Source organism: Lontra canadensis, unplaced genomic scaffold, assembly GCF_010015895.1.
Source record: "Lontra canadensis isolate GAN:19392208 unplaced genomic scaffold, GSC_riverotter_1.0 scaffold19, whole genome shotgun sequence".
NCBI classification, from domain to species: Eukaryota; Metazoa; Chordata; class Mammalia; order Carnivora; family Mustelidae; genus Lontra; species Lontra canadensis.
Genome location: NW_022631013.1, coordinates 24,671,830 through 24,689,733, shown reverse-complemented (window position 1 = coordinate 24,689,733; position 17,904 = coordinate 24,671,830). Strand labels below are relative to the sequence as shown.

The following is a 17,904-nucleotide window of genomic DNA, read 5'->3' as shown; positions in this document are numbered from 1 at the left end:
CGTTCGGGCTCTCGTGTGTTAATGGCCCGATAACACCTGTCTTACAGGTTTGTTTTGAAGAATCAGTGAATCGGTGTATTTCTTCCAGCTGTGTCTCCTGATAGGAAGAGATACACCAACAGCCCAAGTGTCTGAATTGCCAATCAGCAGCCCACTGCAGCCTTAGAATTTCGATTTTTACTCCAGCAAATATATATTATACGTTTAGCCCTATAAAATCGACTCCAAGCGAAATGGGAAGAACTGCGTATGTATAAGCGTTGACCAGGGGCCTGAACTAAGGCAGGCCAAGGGCCCTGATCCTGAGACGTACCACGCAGAGCCCGGGACACAGAGCGAGGAGAGACATGCGCTGTGGGGCGTGTTTCATTCTTCCTCTGTGTTCTTGAGAGGCTCGGCGGTTGCCTGGGAGAGGAGACAGTTTCTACCCTTGTTGGCTCTCTTCAATCCCTCTTTTGCATTTTTTATTACACAGAAAGCCTCTGGCTTATAAGACAATCTCTTCGCTGAGGGACATGAGCAACAACTTACCTCTTTTCCTCTCATCCTAATATTTATTTTTACAAATCAGTGATTAAAATTTATCATGTTTGGGAATCACCTGGGGAGGGTGGGTAAGATCCAGACTCGAAAACTAGAAACTCCTGAAAGTTTCATTTTCAGCAAAAACCCAAGGTGATTCACATATAGGTCGTCTGAGATCAGTGCTTTGGTCACTTCAGGAAACCAGCCATCAGCTTGCCGTGACCTTTCTACCTGCTGCTCCCCCAGCCTGGAAGCTCTTTCCCTCTGATCCACTCCAGCGCTATGGCCCAGTTCAAATGCCGCCTTCACTGTGATTTGTACCCTGATAATCCTGAGTATAATCAGTCACATTCACCTTGATTTTCCTGTAGGAGAGTATCCAGCTCTTTTTAAGTTGTCCATCATTCTGGTCCTTGTCTGAACAAAAGAACAGCATTTTCTTCATTGGTTTCTTTCTAATTTCTGAGCCACAGAAGGCATTAGTACATATTTTACAACTGACTCACTGAATTAACATTTGTAACCAGCTTGAAGGAAAAGAAAATTTAGAAAAATCATACACATTGGTTATCCCCTCTGACAAGTTCTTCATAGTATTATGACCACCAAGTGACCTTTTCGACTTCACGGAGAGTCATCCAAAAGTTAGACTTACACGAACAGGATGCTGACTGGAATCCCAGCTCCAATCCAGGCCTTGTCTGGTGAGCCACCCCAGATTCACTCTAGTTATCTCAAGGCTTCTTGAGGCAAAATTAGTTATAAAGCTTTTTATTTAAATATACAGTACATGTCACTTCTAAAAGAGGATTGTCATTCAATCTCTCACATTTCGAAAGCAGAGAGTCACTGGGTTACAGTCTTGAAAAGAAGGAAACTGATGTGAAGCCTTGAAACCTTGAATGTCATAAACCTCATCAAAGTGTGTAAACTGAGTCTGGACAGGCTAAAGAAATACTCATTTACTCACTTTTCGAATGTGTCTTGAGAGCCCACTGCCTGTGGGATGCTATCTTCAGCACCAATACCATGGTCTTTTTTTTTTTTTAAGATTTTATTTATTTATTTGACAGACGGAGACCACAAGTAGGCAGAGAGGCAGGCAGAGAGAGAGGAGGAAGCAGGCTCCCTGCTGAGCAGAGAGCCCGATGCGGGGCTCTATCCCAGGACCCTGGGATCATGACCTGAGTTGAAGGCAGAGGCTTAACCCACTGAGCCACCCAGGCGCCCCACCAATACCATGGTCTTGATGGAATAGGCACTACTGCAGTTCATGAGCTTTACTCTAAAACAATAGACTTCAAATAACCCCCATGCTTCTCCCCTTCTGATTTGATCAGCATCCTGCATGAACGTTCTCTTGGAAGCTACCTCTTTGGCAATCCACAAAAGCTCATTCTTGGGCTCCTCGAGACTTCTTGCTTGATAAAAAACAAAACAAAACAACAACAACAAAACAGCTCAGGTTCAGCCTTTGAATCAAAAGACAAAACCTTTGATCCTGCACATCTCATTTTTTCTAGAGAGCAGCAGATTATACTTTTAGTTCCTAGGACCTCTTAGTTATTATACAGGTGAAAAGGCAACTTTCTATATTTCATCTTTGCTCTTTAAATCAATCCAGTCTTGGAGAGGAGACTGTGTTCTCTTCTGACCACTAGCTATGTTAGTAGTACAGGCTTCATCGTGGTTTTGTGTTCCTGTAGAAATATCCTGTGGTCTGCCAGCTCATGTCGAAAATGCAATTGCTCGAGGTGTACATTACCAGTATGGGGACGTGATCACCTACTCGTGTTACAGTGGATACATGCTGGAGGGTTCCCTAAGGAGTGTTTGCCTGGAGAATGGAACCTGGACATCGCCTCCTGTTTGCAGAGGTAAGGGAATCTTTGAATGGCTATTTCTCAGGGAAGCAGTAGGGAAATGTGAATAAAGTCTGATAAGGCCAACAGCTATAATGCATGACCTATTACTTCTCCTTGGCTTTAAATTTTCTCTTGACATCTATGTCATTTTCCTTAACTTTATGGGTTTGAGTTTTGAAAGCTTTCATATAGAACTCCGGCCGAGCACATGGCCCCTTCCTGAGTCGATCATGGGTCTCAGTCCAAGTGTTCTTCCAGAGTATTCTCCAGCTGCTAGGGGAGCTGTGTCATGTGTGAGCCCTGAGGGCACTTCTTGGACAGTCAGGTCATTTGAGCAGATTCCACTCCCATCCTGGGCAGACCCCTAGCCCCGCCAGAGATGGGGTAGCCTGCCCCATGGCGAGAGTAAGACACAAGATGTACTGGGCAGCCCCAGGGTCTCCTGGGCCATGCTGGGGACTGGTGACAAGCTGGTGACAAGCGCTCCATGCTCACACCAGCACCGGTGTCCCTTCACTTGCTGGATTGAATTTGCCAACCCAAGGATGAATTTTGTGTGTGCAGTCCCTAAAATCTTCTTGGGAAAACGAGGGAACAAGGTTCTGTGCTTAAAATTCTGCAAAATTGAAAGAGGTACATAACAAGGGCATCCCAATAGGTCCTAAAATTTACATCTTTCTAATAGAACAGGATTCTTTCTTACAAACCATAATGATTGGTCCAGTCTACAAATACTTACTGAAAGTCAAGAGCTATGCTCGTGAACAAGAACTGAAAGAAAAATCGAACAGTTGAGTGCATTGTCCACATGGCCACATGGGCCCTGGTGATATTTGGACTGGGATGAAAGGGCCAGAGTATTTAATGACCCATCAGGGCTGGGAGAATTGAGGAAATCAATGAATGAATGGCATGAGCCTCAAAAGAGGCAAGGGTGATTACAGGAGAAGGGAGATGAATTGTCTGAAAGCAACAGTGATAAACGAGATCATTAACACATGGGGTATAAGAGAATGAGAGGGCTGCGGAGGAAGTGCCACCTTCGTAGCGTAGCCCACTTCAAATCAGAAGTCAAATGAGAGCTGTGTCTGCTGGCTGGATTGCTTGTTCCTCCATGTGCTTATCTTAAGACACTCAATGACAGTGGCAGCACCAAAGAGCTGTTGACCATCAAGGGCACCTTTGGAAGGGCATTCTCAGATCTTCCGGAAGAGGCTTTTCCCCTGGTCCAGACCAAAAGAGATGAGCTTCTGTCTAAACCACCTTGTCCCTTCTGCTCTGAGTCCCCAGATTACTAAAACTTTGAAAGCCACATTCTCAGAACTACCCAAGCTTATTTATGCCCCTTTCTGAGAGCCCTCACATTTGTCCGTGACTAAATCTTGAGATTCGGTTTTCTCTTCCATAAGTCTTGACTCTAGGAAATGTTATGAAATGTAAGTAAGGAATCCTGTTTTCCAACAAATACCCTTCCATAATTCCCTGGGTTTATGATCCATCCTGCTTCTTTTCTAGCTGTCTGTCGATTCCCATGTCAGAATGGAGGGATCTGCCAACGTCCCAATGCTTGCTCCTGTCCAGATGGCTGGATGGGGCGCCTCTGTGAAGAACGTGAGTCTGTCCTCAAACCTTCCATGTTATGTCCTTAAACCTTACTTTGAGTCCTGATAATTTGCCTGGAAGCTGCCAACTCAGGGGAGTTACTAGGAACTGGCTTTACTGTTAGAAGGAATTCATTTGCTTAAATCCTGCAGCAGGCCAGGCAAGAGGGCCTAGGGTTGGTCCGAATACATCTATTATTAGCAAAAGATCTAGACTATAAGTGACCTTGAAAATACAGTGATCTGCAATCCATCCAGAGCCATCTCCACATGCCTTCTGTCACAAATTCCCAGGAAACCTCTTGAGAAGAACCTTATAATAGAGGGTTTCCTGGCCTCTATCTTCTCTATCTCAAGTCCATTTATATGCTATGCTTCTCATTGCTGTAGTTGGGATAAATTGACAGCATTGCATAATACTACACTTTTATGTAGTATTTGCAGCCCACCATTCACTCTTTTAGGGGTGGTTCTTCCCAACTAAGAAAATAGGGGAAGTTGGCCCTCTAGTATCTAGACAATGCTTAATAAATTGATAGAATTTTGATCCTTATGAAAATATGTTTGAATTTGAACATTCAGGAGAATGGAAATAAGTGGTTTTAAACTGTTTTTTAATGTCTAATCTACACGTTGTTTCGGTATCTTAAAATATATATATAAGGATAAAATGATTTCATATTACATTGGGAGTGGTGTCTGCAAATCACATTAAGAGTCATTTGGGTGATGGTCATTGGTCTGTATCCGTTTTCTTGAAGGCCAGACATGGTATAAGAGATTCTAAAGCTGTTTTAAGTGTAATTCTTGCAACTAATCTGGAAAGGAAAATACACAATGGAAATAAATTTGGCTGCTAACAACTCACCAAAGCAAGTATTCTCACAGTGATTAAGAAAGAAGAGAAATTATGTTTTTCCTCCCTCTTCTCCCCAACCATTCCTTCCCATTTTGGGCTTCCAAACTTGACCTGCTATAATGCTAGGAGTCCAAAGACCAGGGAAACATTTCCCCTAGGCGTCTAGCCACGCTTGCTGAGCATGTGGCCACCCTCCTTCATTAGACCAGGGCTTCCCGAGCTTTAATGTGTATACAGACCACCTGCGAGATGTTAAATGCAGATTCCGATTCAGAGTTCTGGTTTGGGACCTAAGATTCCGCATTTCCAGCCAACTCCTAGGTCATGCTGGTGCATGGATTGTTCTTCGCGCAGCAAGCCGAGAGACTATCCCACTCCTTTTAAACAGATTGTTCCTCTTTAAAGAGCTCAGTATTTTCTAGGAAGAAGGATTGGAGGGTGTAAAGAAGGCCTGATTCAGTCCTCTGATCCTAGGAAATAAAGGGTGAGTTGTCCCATCACTGCTGATGTGTTGCCAAAACCGGCCTACAGGATAGCCCCTCGGACCCCATTCAGACTTTTAATTCGAGCAGTGAGAGAGCCTCGAGACAGTCAAACCCTCTTGAGCACTTCACGTAATTTGAAAAGGAAATTTGAAATGATAATAAGTGGAGAACATTCTGCTTATTCTGTGAAGAGAAAGCAAAGCACTTAGTAGACATCATTTATGGTATATCCTCTCTGAAAGTACATTTGGCGCTAGAGTCATTTCGTAAGGCTAAAGGTCCACCCTTACTTTCCTGATTATGTTTACTGATTACTAAACAGAATACATCCAGGGAGACATATCTGGTGGGTCATTCAAGGTTTTCCTCCTGCTGGAAAATGTTTTTTGAACATTTGAACATGTCTGAGTGTGTATTTTGATTAAATTTGTTTTGGTCTCCTTTCCAGCAATATGCATTCTCCCCTGTTTGAATGGTGGGCGCTGTGTGGCCCCTTATCAGTGTGACTGCCCATCTGGCTGGACAGGGACCCGCTGTCATACAGGTAGGCCTTCTCTCGCCATTTGTTTTCTTGTTGACTTGGCTCCGTGAGGCCCTAGAGGACAGTGGTGAGCGTGACTCAGAATCAGAGGTGGCAGGGAAACAAAATGATGCCAAAGTCACTCAGGAATCCCTCAAGATGGTCTCTTAGATGACGGTCTCAATGCTGAGCTCTGTGACTGCTTCAGAGGCACCTGTCAGGGTCGAGAACCAAAGACGGGAATCTCAGTCAGCTCAGTTGTCATCCTTCTTTGTGTCATCTGCTCTACTTTGCAGAATGTCGAGAAAACATGGGGAGGTTCAGAAGAATATTTATTTTAATCTCTATGAAACTAAATTACTAACTTCATGGTAACTATTTAGTAAGAACAAGGCTCTGAATCATTACCATTTAAGTTAAATCAAAGAGATGGTTCCTTTATAGACAGCAGTAACAATTTGTTGGTTAATTGGGGACAGACATGTCCCCTTAACCACCCTTACCTATCTCAAATATGGCCTCTACTCCTCTGTACTTTGAGGTCTTAACTGTTGGGTTACCCATCTGTCCTTGCCCCCACTAGATGACACAGTGCTTGGGGACGGGGTGTCCCTTTGTGGTCATTACATGCCAGTACCTAAAATAGCGCCTGCGTGTGATAGGCTTCTCATGTGGAAGAAACAAATCAGTCTAAAATGACAGGTTTGGACCTTCTTAAAGTCTGATATTTTTAGGTAACTATTAAAAGAAGACAACTCGCTGTATTTTTTGGTATTCATTCTAGCACTTCACTGTTTTTCTTGTAAACAATATTATACCATCTCTCTGATGGGGTAAGACATCAAGTAGAATAGGCGTGTTGGCACCCAGAGCTTGTCATAAGCTCCAGGGGCCCATATAATTTAGCTTTCAAACTAGGACATTTCTGAGAGTGAAAGGGATATAATTGACAAGTGAACTAAGGAAATGGGAGTACCACATACTGTCACAGGCAAGATCAGATGTGTCGTCCCCATACCCCCGGAACAGCCATTCATGAATGTAGAAAAAGAAACATCTACTGGAGGTTAAATGCAAAGCCCTTATTTGAAACTTTAAAAGCAATTAATAGAGTGTTTGTTTGTAACAGACCCACTTGGAGGTTTTATCTGCATTTCCCGAATTGAAGTCACTTGCAAACGCTTCTGGCCATGGCCCAGCCATCTTACTTTGCAGGCGGTGGCCCTGCTCTTCCAGGGGGTGGCCTTGCTCTTCCACGGGGAGGCACCCTTGATTCTCCCACTCTGTCCTCTGAGATTCCCAGTATCAGCACCTTTCTGTTTCTCTCTGCACAGTACCTCCCCCATCCTACTCTGTCCCCACCGTCACCAGCTCATAAAAGATCTTTTCCTTGGAATCACCATCAGATCTTCCTGTCTCTCCATTTCTAAGCTAAACATCATGACATACTCCTTTTGGTGTACCTTTTTGCCCTATTTCAGAACCTAAAATGGCTCCCTGTCGTGTCCATATCCAGCCCAAATTTTCAAGCACAAGTTCTTCTGACTTCCAAGGCTCTGCTTGGACTAGCTGCCACACACCTGGTAAAACTCAGCATTCATCCAGCCAAGCACATGCTGTCCCCTGCAGTCATGGCTTACTCATCCCCCCATGGCTCAGCACCATCCCATGGTTTCCCTCTTTCCCCTACCTCTTCAAACCTTACCCAACCTCACAAGCCCTGCCCAAATTTCCTCTTGTCTCCAAACTTGCTTTATACCACAATAAACTATTTTCTAACATCCCATTTCTATAGCTATGACACAGTTAGGTACAACCATGTAGTTTAAAGCTCCGTTGATCTATTTGTATTTCTTTTAGCTCCTTGGCTCCCTAACTGGCGTTAGCTCCCCAATGACGCTGAGCCACATAGTGCTCCTTTCCTGAGCGGCTGCCTCAGCACACATCCCGCTCACACATCCTATATACTAAGCATACTGCTGCGTATGATACGGGAGCTCCTGCTCTCCAGAATTTAATCTAGAAAACCAGAATGGCCTATAAGCAGATAACTAGAGGCTAGCCAAATTCTCTGAAAGGGGTCATGACAACAGTGAGGGTAGGTACATTAGCCAAGTGGAGACATTCCGAAGTCTTCATAAGCATAGAATCAGAAGAGCAAAAGTAGCCACCAGGGGAAGATCATTCTACTCAAGGGCACGGAAGCATAACACAGGTGTGTTCTGCATAGGAGAACTGAAGCCATAAAGGGAATGTAGGGGTGTGACTGGAAATGAAGCCATCAGGATGGGCAGAGCCAGAGAAGGACACGCACTGTGTGCCAGGTTCAAGGTTCTGGATTATGTCCTGTGAGCAACAGAAGCCATGGAAGGATTTTAAGCAAGAAAATCACATGTTGAGATTTTCTTTTAGAAAGTGATTGTGGCGGCAGTATGGAAAATGGCAGAAAGCAAGATTTACAATTGGGAGTCCATTTAGGAAGTTAACAAAACAGAATTGGCAAGATGTAATGAAGTCTGGAAAAATGTTAACTGAGAAGGGGGGTGGGTTGAGAGAAGTTGAGGAGGTGACTTGCTACTTGGCTATAGATGTATTAAGGGAGTCAAAGTCTGAGATGAATCGAGATCGATACATGTTTTGGGCCCCTGAGGGGAAGGTGCTGCCATTTACTGAGATAGAGAACCCAAGAGGAGTATATTTGAAGGTACGGATGAGGAGTTACGTTTGTACGTGCTGAGTTCGAGGACCCTGTGAAACATACAAGGGAGAGGTCTGATAGGCAGTCGAATGATGGTTTGGGTTCCCAGAAGATACATCTAGATTGAAGATAGCAATATATAAGTCATCACTGGGAAACATTCATGGAGAAAAACATAAGAGCATACAGAAATCACATGGCATGAAAAGGTAGCCCAAAATGGAACATTGGGGGCATGCCTGTTATAGGGAAGAGGAGGTTTTAAGCTGTTAGGCAAGTAAGTGAAATGAATTTGTTAGTACAGTCGGAAACCACTAAATCATCATGCTACTGAAAGGAGTGGGGCACCTGGATGACTCAGTCAGTTGAGCATCGGACTCTTGATTTCAGCTCAGGTCATGATGTCAGGGTTGTACGATCGAGCCCCACATCAGGCTCTGCACTCAACATGGAGAGTGCTTGAGAGTCTCTCTCCCTTGCCCTCTGCCCCTCCCCCGACTCATGCATCCTCTCTCTCTAAAATGAGTAAATAAGTCTTTTTAAAAAAGGGAAGGAAAAGGAGCGATTTTTTTATTAATGAGCAGAATCTGTAGAGAGTTGGTTTTTAATGATTGGGTTTTATTTTTGCTATTTTTAATCCTGGGCTTTGTTTCATAATTCCCTCTTTATTGTGTGGCAGATACATGCATCTGTTGGCCCACTCCCACTCTTTACCTCCCCACGGGAGCTCCCCAAGGGTGAGGACAGGGTTGGTTTTTTTTCCTGCCCAGTGCTTGCTTGTCAGGCTGGATGAACTATTAAAGAAATGACATTTACTTCTATCTCACCGAAGATGAGTTTTTCATCTGGGAAACCTACTTTTCCATGCAATAATGAGGCTGAAACGTTTCTGATTTCCAGCCTTCTTTCAACAGAAATTTTATTTTCTTCCTCAAGGAAGTTCTTCTTTTTCTTTGCTATGTTAAACTTGTGGGTGTTAGGTCTTCATTGGCTTTTAGTATCCGCAAGTTTTTTAACAGGTAGGTACATGCAGTTGAAGAGTGTGGTTATGACACCATGCATTTGTGGGAAAGATGCCTAGATAATAAACCTTTGGGTGTTCACTTGGGGCTTTATCTGTGGCTAACTTTTAATTCTATCCCAGGTTCTATAATTCCAGTTAAAGATGGTAAAAGCCATGAAATGTGTTTGCTAGCAAATATAAAGAACTTCTGAATCATCTCCTATTTTTATTTGTTTTGCTTTTTGTTATTTTAGATAATCTATATGTCTGATTGCTTATCTTAAGAATTGCTGTCTGGGGACGCCTGGATGGCTCAGTGGGTTAAGCGGCTGCCTTTCGCTCGGGTCATGATCCCAGCATCCTGAGATTGAGTCCCACATCGGGTTCTTTGCTTGGCAGGGAGCCTGCTTCTCCCTCTGCCTCTGCTTGTGCACTCTCTCTCTCTGACAAATAAATAAATGAAATCTTTAAAAAATAAATAAATAAAATCTTAAAAAAAAAAGAGTTGGTGTCTGATATAATGACTCAATCAGTCATAGAATTCACTGCTAGTTCTCGAAAGTGAGATAGTCTAATTGAGCATCTGAAATATTTGCAGTTCAAAACCGTATGTGTCAGATTGGTCACGTAAAGAATAAATGAGAAAAATCATTGGACTTAATGTTATCAGCAAAGGTTTCAATACACAGGTGTAGGACTTAGCCTGGAGCTTAAATATGGGAATGGACTGGCGTGGAGGGAAAAAGGGAAAGGGTGGTGTCCCGTAATGACATGCGGTCAAACAAAGTGGCAGAAATGTATAATGCAGATAGCCGGTGGGGTGCAGCAGTGGCTAGAGCAGAAAGCACAGTGAGATCTTACTCTGTGTATGTTTGCCGAACATTTTCCAACTTGCTAAGTATTAATTAAATAAATGCATGAACTTTTCATCCCAGCTGTTTGCCAGTCTCCCTGCTTAAATGGTGGAAAATGTGTAAGACCAAACCGGTGTCATTGTCTCTCAGCTTGGACAGGACATGACTGCTCCAGGTAAGTTAATTAAAAATGAATATTTATCTACAACACAAAGAGGTCAAAACTCAAGGGACGTTTGTCCCAAGAGCCAGAAGGTAACTCTGGTTTAAGAATCCTTTTACATCCAAAAATGTCCATCTTCAGATACTCTCGAAATGTGAACCAGAGCCAACACAAAGAAGTATTAGTTAAGAAAACAATATCTCAAAAATAAATAATCCTTTGCTCACTTTGGCAGTATGTAAACTAAAATTTGAACAATGCAGAGAAGGTTAGCATGGCTCCTTTAAAAGGATGACATGCAAATTCATGAAACATTCCATATTTTTCCACAAAGAAAGGTTTAATTAAACAAATAAATTAACTGCCCTCTTGAACAGAAGATTGCATCATTCATATGTAAGGATGTAAAATAAATAATAAACTCAATACATTGTATTGATGTTCACTTGCATTCCTGATTACAGTAGAAAATGGTATGGAAATTGATAAGAAATGTTTGTTTTTAAAGTCAAAAATCTTGTCTCATATTTCTAGTGTATGTATGTGCAGTGTTTAATTGACTAAAAAAATTTATGTAAAAATATGTCTGTCAGTTGGTTTCTCATTTCTAACCAGATAAATATCATAGTTGAGAAAAGATTATCACAAAAATAACTCTAAGGGAAAATGATTAAATATAATTTAAACTATTTTTTACTGAAGTATATTTGACATCCAGTATATTAGTTTCAGGTATACAGCATAATGATTTGATATATATATATAGATTGCAAAATGATTATTACAATAGATCTAATTAGCCTCCATCACCACACATTTACAAAATGTTTTTCTCCTGATAAGAACTTATAAGATTTACTCTCTTAGCAGCTTTCAAATATGCAATTCAGTGTTGTTAACTGTAGTCACCATGCTATACGTGACATCCCTGTGACTTCGTTATTTTATAACTGGAACTTTGTACCTTTTGACTCCTTTTTCACATTTCTCCCACCCGCACTCCCTGCTTCTGGCAACCACCAGTCTGTTCTCTGTACCTATGAGGGGGTTTTTTTGGTTGGCTGGTTATTTTGAGTAAGACCATATAGTATTTGTCTTTCTCTGTCCAACTTATTTCCCTTAGCATAATGCCGTCGGGGCCATCCACGTTGTAAATAGCAAGATTACATTTGTTTTAATGGCTGAATAATATTTCTGTGCGTGTGTGTGTGTGTGTGTGTGTGTGTGTCACATTTTCCTGATCTGTTCATCCATCAGTGGACCCTTAGGTTGTTTTCACATCTTGGCTATTGTAAATAATGTTGCAGTGAACATGGTGGTACAGATATCTTTTCAAATTAGTATTTTCATTTTCTTCAGAGAAATACACAGACGTAGAAGAACTCCTGGGCTGTATGGCAGTTCTATTTTTAATTTTTTTGTTTTTTGAGGAACCTCTGTACTGTTTTGCATAGTGGCAGTACTGATTTCCATTCCCACCAACAGTGCATTAATGTTTTCTTTTCTCCACATTCTTGCCGAAATTTGTTATTTCTTATCTTTTCGATAATAGCCATCCCAACAGGTGTGAGGTGATACCTCAGTGTGGTTTTGATTTCTATCTCCCTGATGCCTGAGGATGTCTGTTGGCCATCTGGATGTCATCTTTGGAAGAATGTCTATTCAAATCCTCTGCCTGTTTTTTAATCTAATTGCTTGGGTTGTTTTTTGGTTTGGTCTTGGGTTTTTGGTTTTTGGGTTTTGTTTGTTTTTGTTGGTTTTTGCTATTGGGTTGTATAAACTCTTTCTGTATTTTGGATAGTAATCCCCTATCAGATCTATGATCCCATTCAGTAGGCTGCCTTTTCATCTTGTTGTTGGTTTCCTTTGCTGTGCAGAAGCTTTTAGTTTGATGTAGACCCACTTGTTGATTTTTGCTTTTGTTGCCTTTGCTTTTGCTGTCAAGTCCAAAAAATTCATCACCAAGACCAATGTTAAGGAGCTTGCCACCTATGTTTTCTTCTAGGAGTCTTATGGTTTCAACTCTTATATTTAAGTCTTTAATCCATTTTGGGTTAATTTTTATGTATGATTAAGAATGTGGGGGACACCTGGGTGGCTCAGTCAGTTAAGCGTCTGCTTTCGTCTGCTCAGGTCATGTTCCCCAAAGTCCTGGGATCGAGCCCCACATCAGACTCCCTGCTCAGTGGGAGTGCTCCCTCTCACTCTGCCTGCCGCTCCCCCTGCTTGTGCTCTCTCTTTCTGTCAAATAAATAAATAAAATCTTAAAAAAAAAAAGTGGTCCAGTTTCATCCTTTTTCATGTGTCTGTCCAGTTTTCCCAACACCATTTGTTGAAGAGATTATACTTTCCTCAGTGTATATTCTTGGCTCTTTTGTCATAAATTAATTGACCATCTATGCATAGGATTTTCCTGAGCTCTTTATTCTGTTTCATTGATCTATGTGTCTGTTTTTATGGCAACACCATACTGTTTTGATTACCATAGCTTTTGATATAATTTGAAATCAGAGAACATGACACCTCTAGCTTTTTTCTTCTCTCTCAAGATTTAAGCTTTTTTAAATTTCAGGAATTGTCAGACACACTGCACCATGCAGTGGATAAAGTATTTTCAATACTGTAGCACTGTCTTCACAAACATTGAAATGGTGGAATATTACCAGCTCTATTTTAAGACTTCAGTATATATTATTGTATTACATCACTTAAAATTATATTATGTCTATTTACTTCCATTTTATAGTAATCATTAAAAACAAATGGATATTTTCATATTCACCTTAAAAAGCAGGAAATTCAGTTAACTGAAAACAACTTTAATTTTTCCATTTCCTTTTATTTCATCATGATTAGAAACTTGCAAAGGCAAAAATTTAAGTACAAATTTCATTTTTAAAAAATCAGTCTTGGTGCCAAGTGCCTTGAAGATGAATTTCTTCACATCATCCCATGTATATGCCATCTTTGCAGAGAGAAAACATAAATTAAACCCCAAAGAGCGAATTTGGATTGTATATGTAGAAGCTTCCAAGATAAAAATAATAGTTTTATGTGAAAGCAGAGTTGAAAGAATTTAAGAGAATGAAAATCAAACTGGAATGGATTTCTGGGGAAAAAAGAAAAGAAGAGAGAGAGAGAAAAAAAAAGATTAAAGGAATAAGAGTGGAAATGACTAAAAAAGGAACAGGAAATATAACATCCTTATAATTTTAGACTTTGTATTTCAACTCTTTCATCTTTTAGATAAGAAAAGGATACCCAGAGTTGTTTGTGTGATTCCCTAATATCAAAATACTCCCATAAGAGATCTTTCTCAACTAGGGGAAGAATAATTATTAGCTTTTGTGAAAATATATTAATAAAGAAAAAAATCTAGATATTCTTATGCAAAAGTTTAATAAAGGAATCTGAATGTATATATTCAGCAATCAGCAAAATAAACTACAAGGCATATCCCACATTCAAGGAAAGGTTATCTTCAACCCAGATGATTGGGCCAGCTCCTGCCTCCTTGTACTGTGATGGATTATTCTAGGAGAAACTACTAGTTAGGACTCTCTTACCACAACTCTAACTAGCTTAATTAAAGAAAGGAATATGTTGTCACAAGAGAAGGACCTTCATAGAACCCAAAGACATGAGGCAGCTAAGCATTAGTAGACCAGACTGAGGACTGGAAAGCCACGTACAGCCTCTCTACCTCTGGTCTCCCCTCCTCTCTCCAGTGCCCACTCCATCCTCTGTAGTGTGGTTTTCTCTGTTGTTCAGTTCAAGTGGAAGGACAGAACTGCTTAGAGCTTCCGCATTTTACATGTCATGCTACATCAGCCACAGAAATGTATGCTGACCCAGTTTAAAAATCCAGAAGAAGAACTGACTACTCAGATCCAGTCATGGGCCCACCACGGATCGGTGAACCATAGTCCTAAGTTGAGTTATGTTGTACTAACGGAAAGAGTCATTTTGTCAAAATCTTCACTTTACTCTTGGGTAAAGGGGAGAGGAGGCTGACAATTCCCAGAAGAAGAAAGAAACATGTAGTAGGATTCCCGAATTGGGAAGAGGAGAAAGCTTTTCTGAGAAATCAAAACAGTAAATGTTTCCAAACACTTTTTTTTTTTAAATTCCTTCTCTCCAGCAAGATTGAGTGCCTTGAAGATTGTCTCCCTCGTACTTATTCCAGGCGCGCACACACACACACACACACACACACACAAATGCTCAGTAAAGCTTGTTCACAGATGGAGCCATTTCCAGGCATCAGTGATAGCAGGCCAAGAAACGCTCTGTGGTATCCATTAAATTCCTCAACCTATAACCTTCTCTGCTGATGACTAAGACGGACCTGCTATTATTCCCAGTTAGTTCTGTCCTTAAGAAAGAGAGTGTATTTCCCCTGATCTCTATGGGCATCTTCAGGAAATCGATCTTAAATAAATGGCATAAGTAAAAACCCTAAAGTGTCAATGCTGTAAGGGACCTTCAGGTTCACGAAGACCAAACTCATCGTTTTACAGATAAGAGGATAACCAGATAGGAGACTGGCAGCAGAGCCAGGATCAAAACTCAGGTTCTGCTGATTCCCAGATCTTTTCCTAAGGTTGGCCCGTGTTCTTTCAAGGGATGACCCCCATCCGTACAAACGATGTCACGGAGGATGCCCGTGGCATCTGAGACTTTCAGTCCCGTTTTCATCGGCCCCTAAGCTTTTTACCTCTTCGCTTCAGTTCTTCTGTTGAATCTCTTTGTTTTTTGTTCCAGGAAAAGGAGGCCTGGGTTTTAACCACTGCACAACCAACCAGCTCTCCTAAAAGCAGGATCATCTCTTCCTGGTAGTCCTGGGCATCCTGGAACTTATGCAAAGAAATTCCAACACGGTGCTGGGTCTTGTTTTGTTTTGTAAACTTGTTATTTGGGGTTTACCTTTGTATTTTGTCTTCTATTTTGTTATTCTTTGTGACATACTTTCTTACATGTTTCCATTTTTAAATATGCTCGTATTTTCGATATAAAGGTATATTAAATAGATGCTGCTCCACTCACAAAATGTACATACTCTGCTGTCTGCTGGGGGAGTTCCTGCTACACGTTTCTCTTCGGTTACTTAAAATGATTTTTCAATTAAAATCTATTTTGCTATTAAATAATATTTGGTTGGGTAGTGCCATTTTGTGAGATGTCCCAGAAATGATGAAGAGGATAATGATCTTTCATCCATGCTGGCCCAATACAGGATCACGTGCAGTGTATCGAGAAATCACAGTACAGAACACCCCTTGTTCTAGTTCCATCTTCTTCACAGTATGCAGAATCAAAAAGGTTTCCTTTTATTGAATCAGCAGGTAGTTGTTGGACCTTACCACCTGCCACACAGAATGCTGAAGCCGGAGCTGAGGAATAGCCTGGCTGATTCCTTCCCCAGCATTTGGAAAGCTATAGGCAATCAGCTTAGTGGATGGAGGGGGCAAGTATGGTCATGGTTCAGAAAGCAAAGTGGTTCCCTTCCTTCTCACAGCTGGAATAAGAAATGCAAGAACTGGAAGATGAACAGAAAGCCCACTCCTAGGTCATAATCCCACAGCTCACTGCTTTGGGAGATAGGAAAAAGGACAGAGAAGGGGAAAGGAAAAGGCAAATGGGCGAAGTTCCCCTAACTGTCCTGGTCTCACTTGCAATAAAGAATTGATGCTGTCCAAAGCAGGGCTCAGCTCCCCCTCGATCCCCATTCACTCAATCACTGTACTTCTGCCAGGATAAAGACTTCCCCAGACTTCTGGAAAATAAAGCCAAACACTAGATTTTGTTTAAAACAAGAGAATCACAATCAGCTCACCTTCATCCTGGGAGAAATGCTCCCAAATCCACCATGGGGTACGTTGTAACACTATGAAGAAATGGAGGAACAATGAAGAAGATCTCGATTGTCCTAGTGGTTCTCTTCCCTGCCCTGCACTCTTCAGCTGTTGACTTCTTTCTCCTGACGTTCACCCTCTTGACCAATTTTACGAGTTTATGGGTATACCTTTTATTTAACTTATTGATGTCCTGTCAACTTCCAAACTATATTGATCTTCATCGTTTATAATCCTTAAACTATAAAATAAAAGCCAAGTAATAAAAAGAAAGATAGTACCAGAAAATAGAAGCTAGGGAAAGCTACTGCATTTGAAAACAAAACTCGGCTCTGAAAGTATACCTGCTAAGTGATATTTATATTGGGTTACTTTGAGTAGGTGAAAAGATCTTTATTTCATAGGAAGTTAAATTATTTGTGTTCTGTAGGCAGTACAGTGAAATAAAGCATCATGCAAATGAGGTTTGCAAATGATATTTCATATCGAGAAATAGGAGTCACAGAGTAGAAACTCAAAAGTAGCTGAAGAATGTAATTTTTTAAATCTTCAGTACTGCATATATTCACAGTGAATTCTTAAATTTCTAAAAAGGAAGTAAGGATGTTTTCCAGCATACTAAAGCATAATCTGTTTCAAACCAACAATAACCAGTTCTATAGTGAAGTATTAAATGTTTCCCTTTAAAATCAGAAATGAAACAAAAATGCTATCCCCATTGATCTTGAACATTATTCTGTGAGTTCCAGCCAAAGCAGTAATATATAAATTTATCAAATAAATGAAAGGTATAAGCATGAGAAAATTAAGAGTCACAGTTTTTATTTTGGCAGAAGGAATGGTGATATAACTTATAAAATGAAAAGCCAAAGGCATGAAAATTCATTAAAAACACCAAGTCCCATAAACTAGTTACAGGTAAACATACAAAAAGAGCTTTCCTAAATGTCATTTAAAAATAGAAAATATAGTAAAAAAAGATCCTATTCACAATATTAGTATATACATACATATATCTTTATGTATGTGCGTGTATATATTATATAAATAAGAAATGTATGTGACCTCAAGGAAAAATATTATAAAATCATACCTATAAACATTTAAAATTCTTGAATAATGCGAAGCATGCCATCTCCTCAGTGAGAGAATAACATGTTTTAAAGATGTCGATTTTTCCCAAATAAAATTATAGGCATAATTTAATTCTAATCATAACCTGCCATACTGGATTTTTTTTTTTTTGAGGCATGACCAAATTATTTATTTTAATGTTTATTGGGGGAAAAAGTGGAAAATTAAAATATTTTAAAGAAAAATAATGAAAAGGCCTACTTTACTAAAAACCAAAACAATAAAAAGCTGTACTAGAGCACCTGGGTGGCTCAGTGGGTTAAGCCTCTGCCTTCAGCTCAGGTCATGATCTCACGGTCCTGGGATTGAGCCCCGCATCGGGCTCTCTGCTCTGCGGGGAGC

General features: G+C 40.7%; 1 protein-coding gene and 1 non-coding gene across 3 annotated transcripts in view; both read left to right on the top strand.

The window, feature by feature from the left end:
- SVEP1 (sushi, von Willebrand factor type A, EGF and pentraxin domain containing 1) overlaps window positions 1-15,725 on the top strand; it is a 179,184-nt gene extending 163,459 nt beyond the window's left edge. For both annotated transcript variants that reach the window (XM_032860832.1, XM_032860831.1), the window contains 5 exons: window positions 2,232-2,402; window positions 3,906-4,001; window positions 5,784-5,879; window positions 10,492-10,585; window positions 15,338-15,725. In XM_032860832.1, coding sequence (XP_032716723.1) covers window positions 2,232-2,402; window positions 3,906-4,001; window positions 5,784-5,879; window positions 10,492-10,585; window positions 15,338-15,359 — 479 coding nt within the window. In that variant the 3' untranslated portion in view covers window positions 15,360-15,725. The remainder of the gene's footprint in view (window positions 1-2,231; window positions 2,403-3,905; window positions 4,002-5,783; window positions 5,880-10,491; window positions 10,586-15,337) is intronic.
- LOC116869596 lies at window positions 10,793-10,899 on the top strand. Its single transcript, XR_004383067.1, has one exon. It is a non-coding gene; the product is annotated as a U6 spliceosomal RNA (small nuclear RNA).
- Window positions 15,726-17,904: the final 2,179 nt, after the last annotated feature.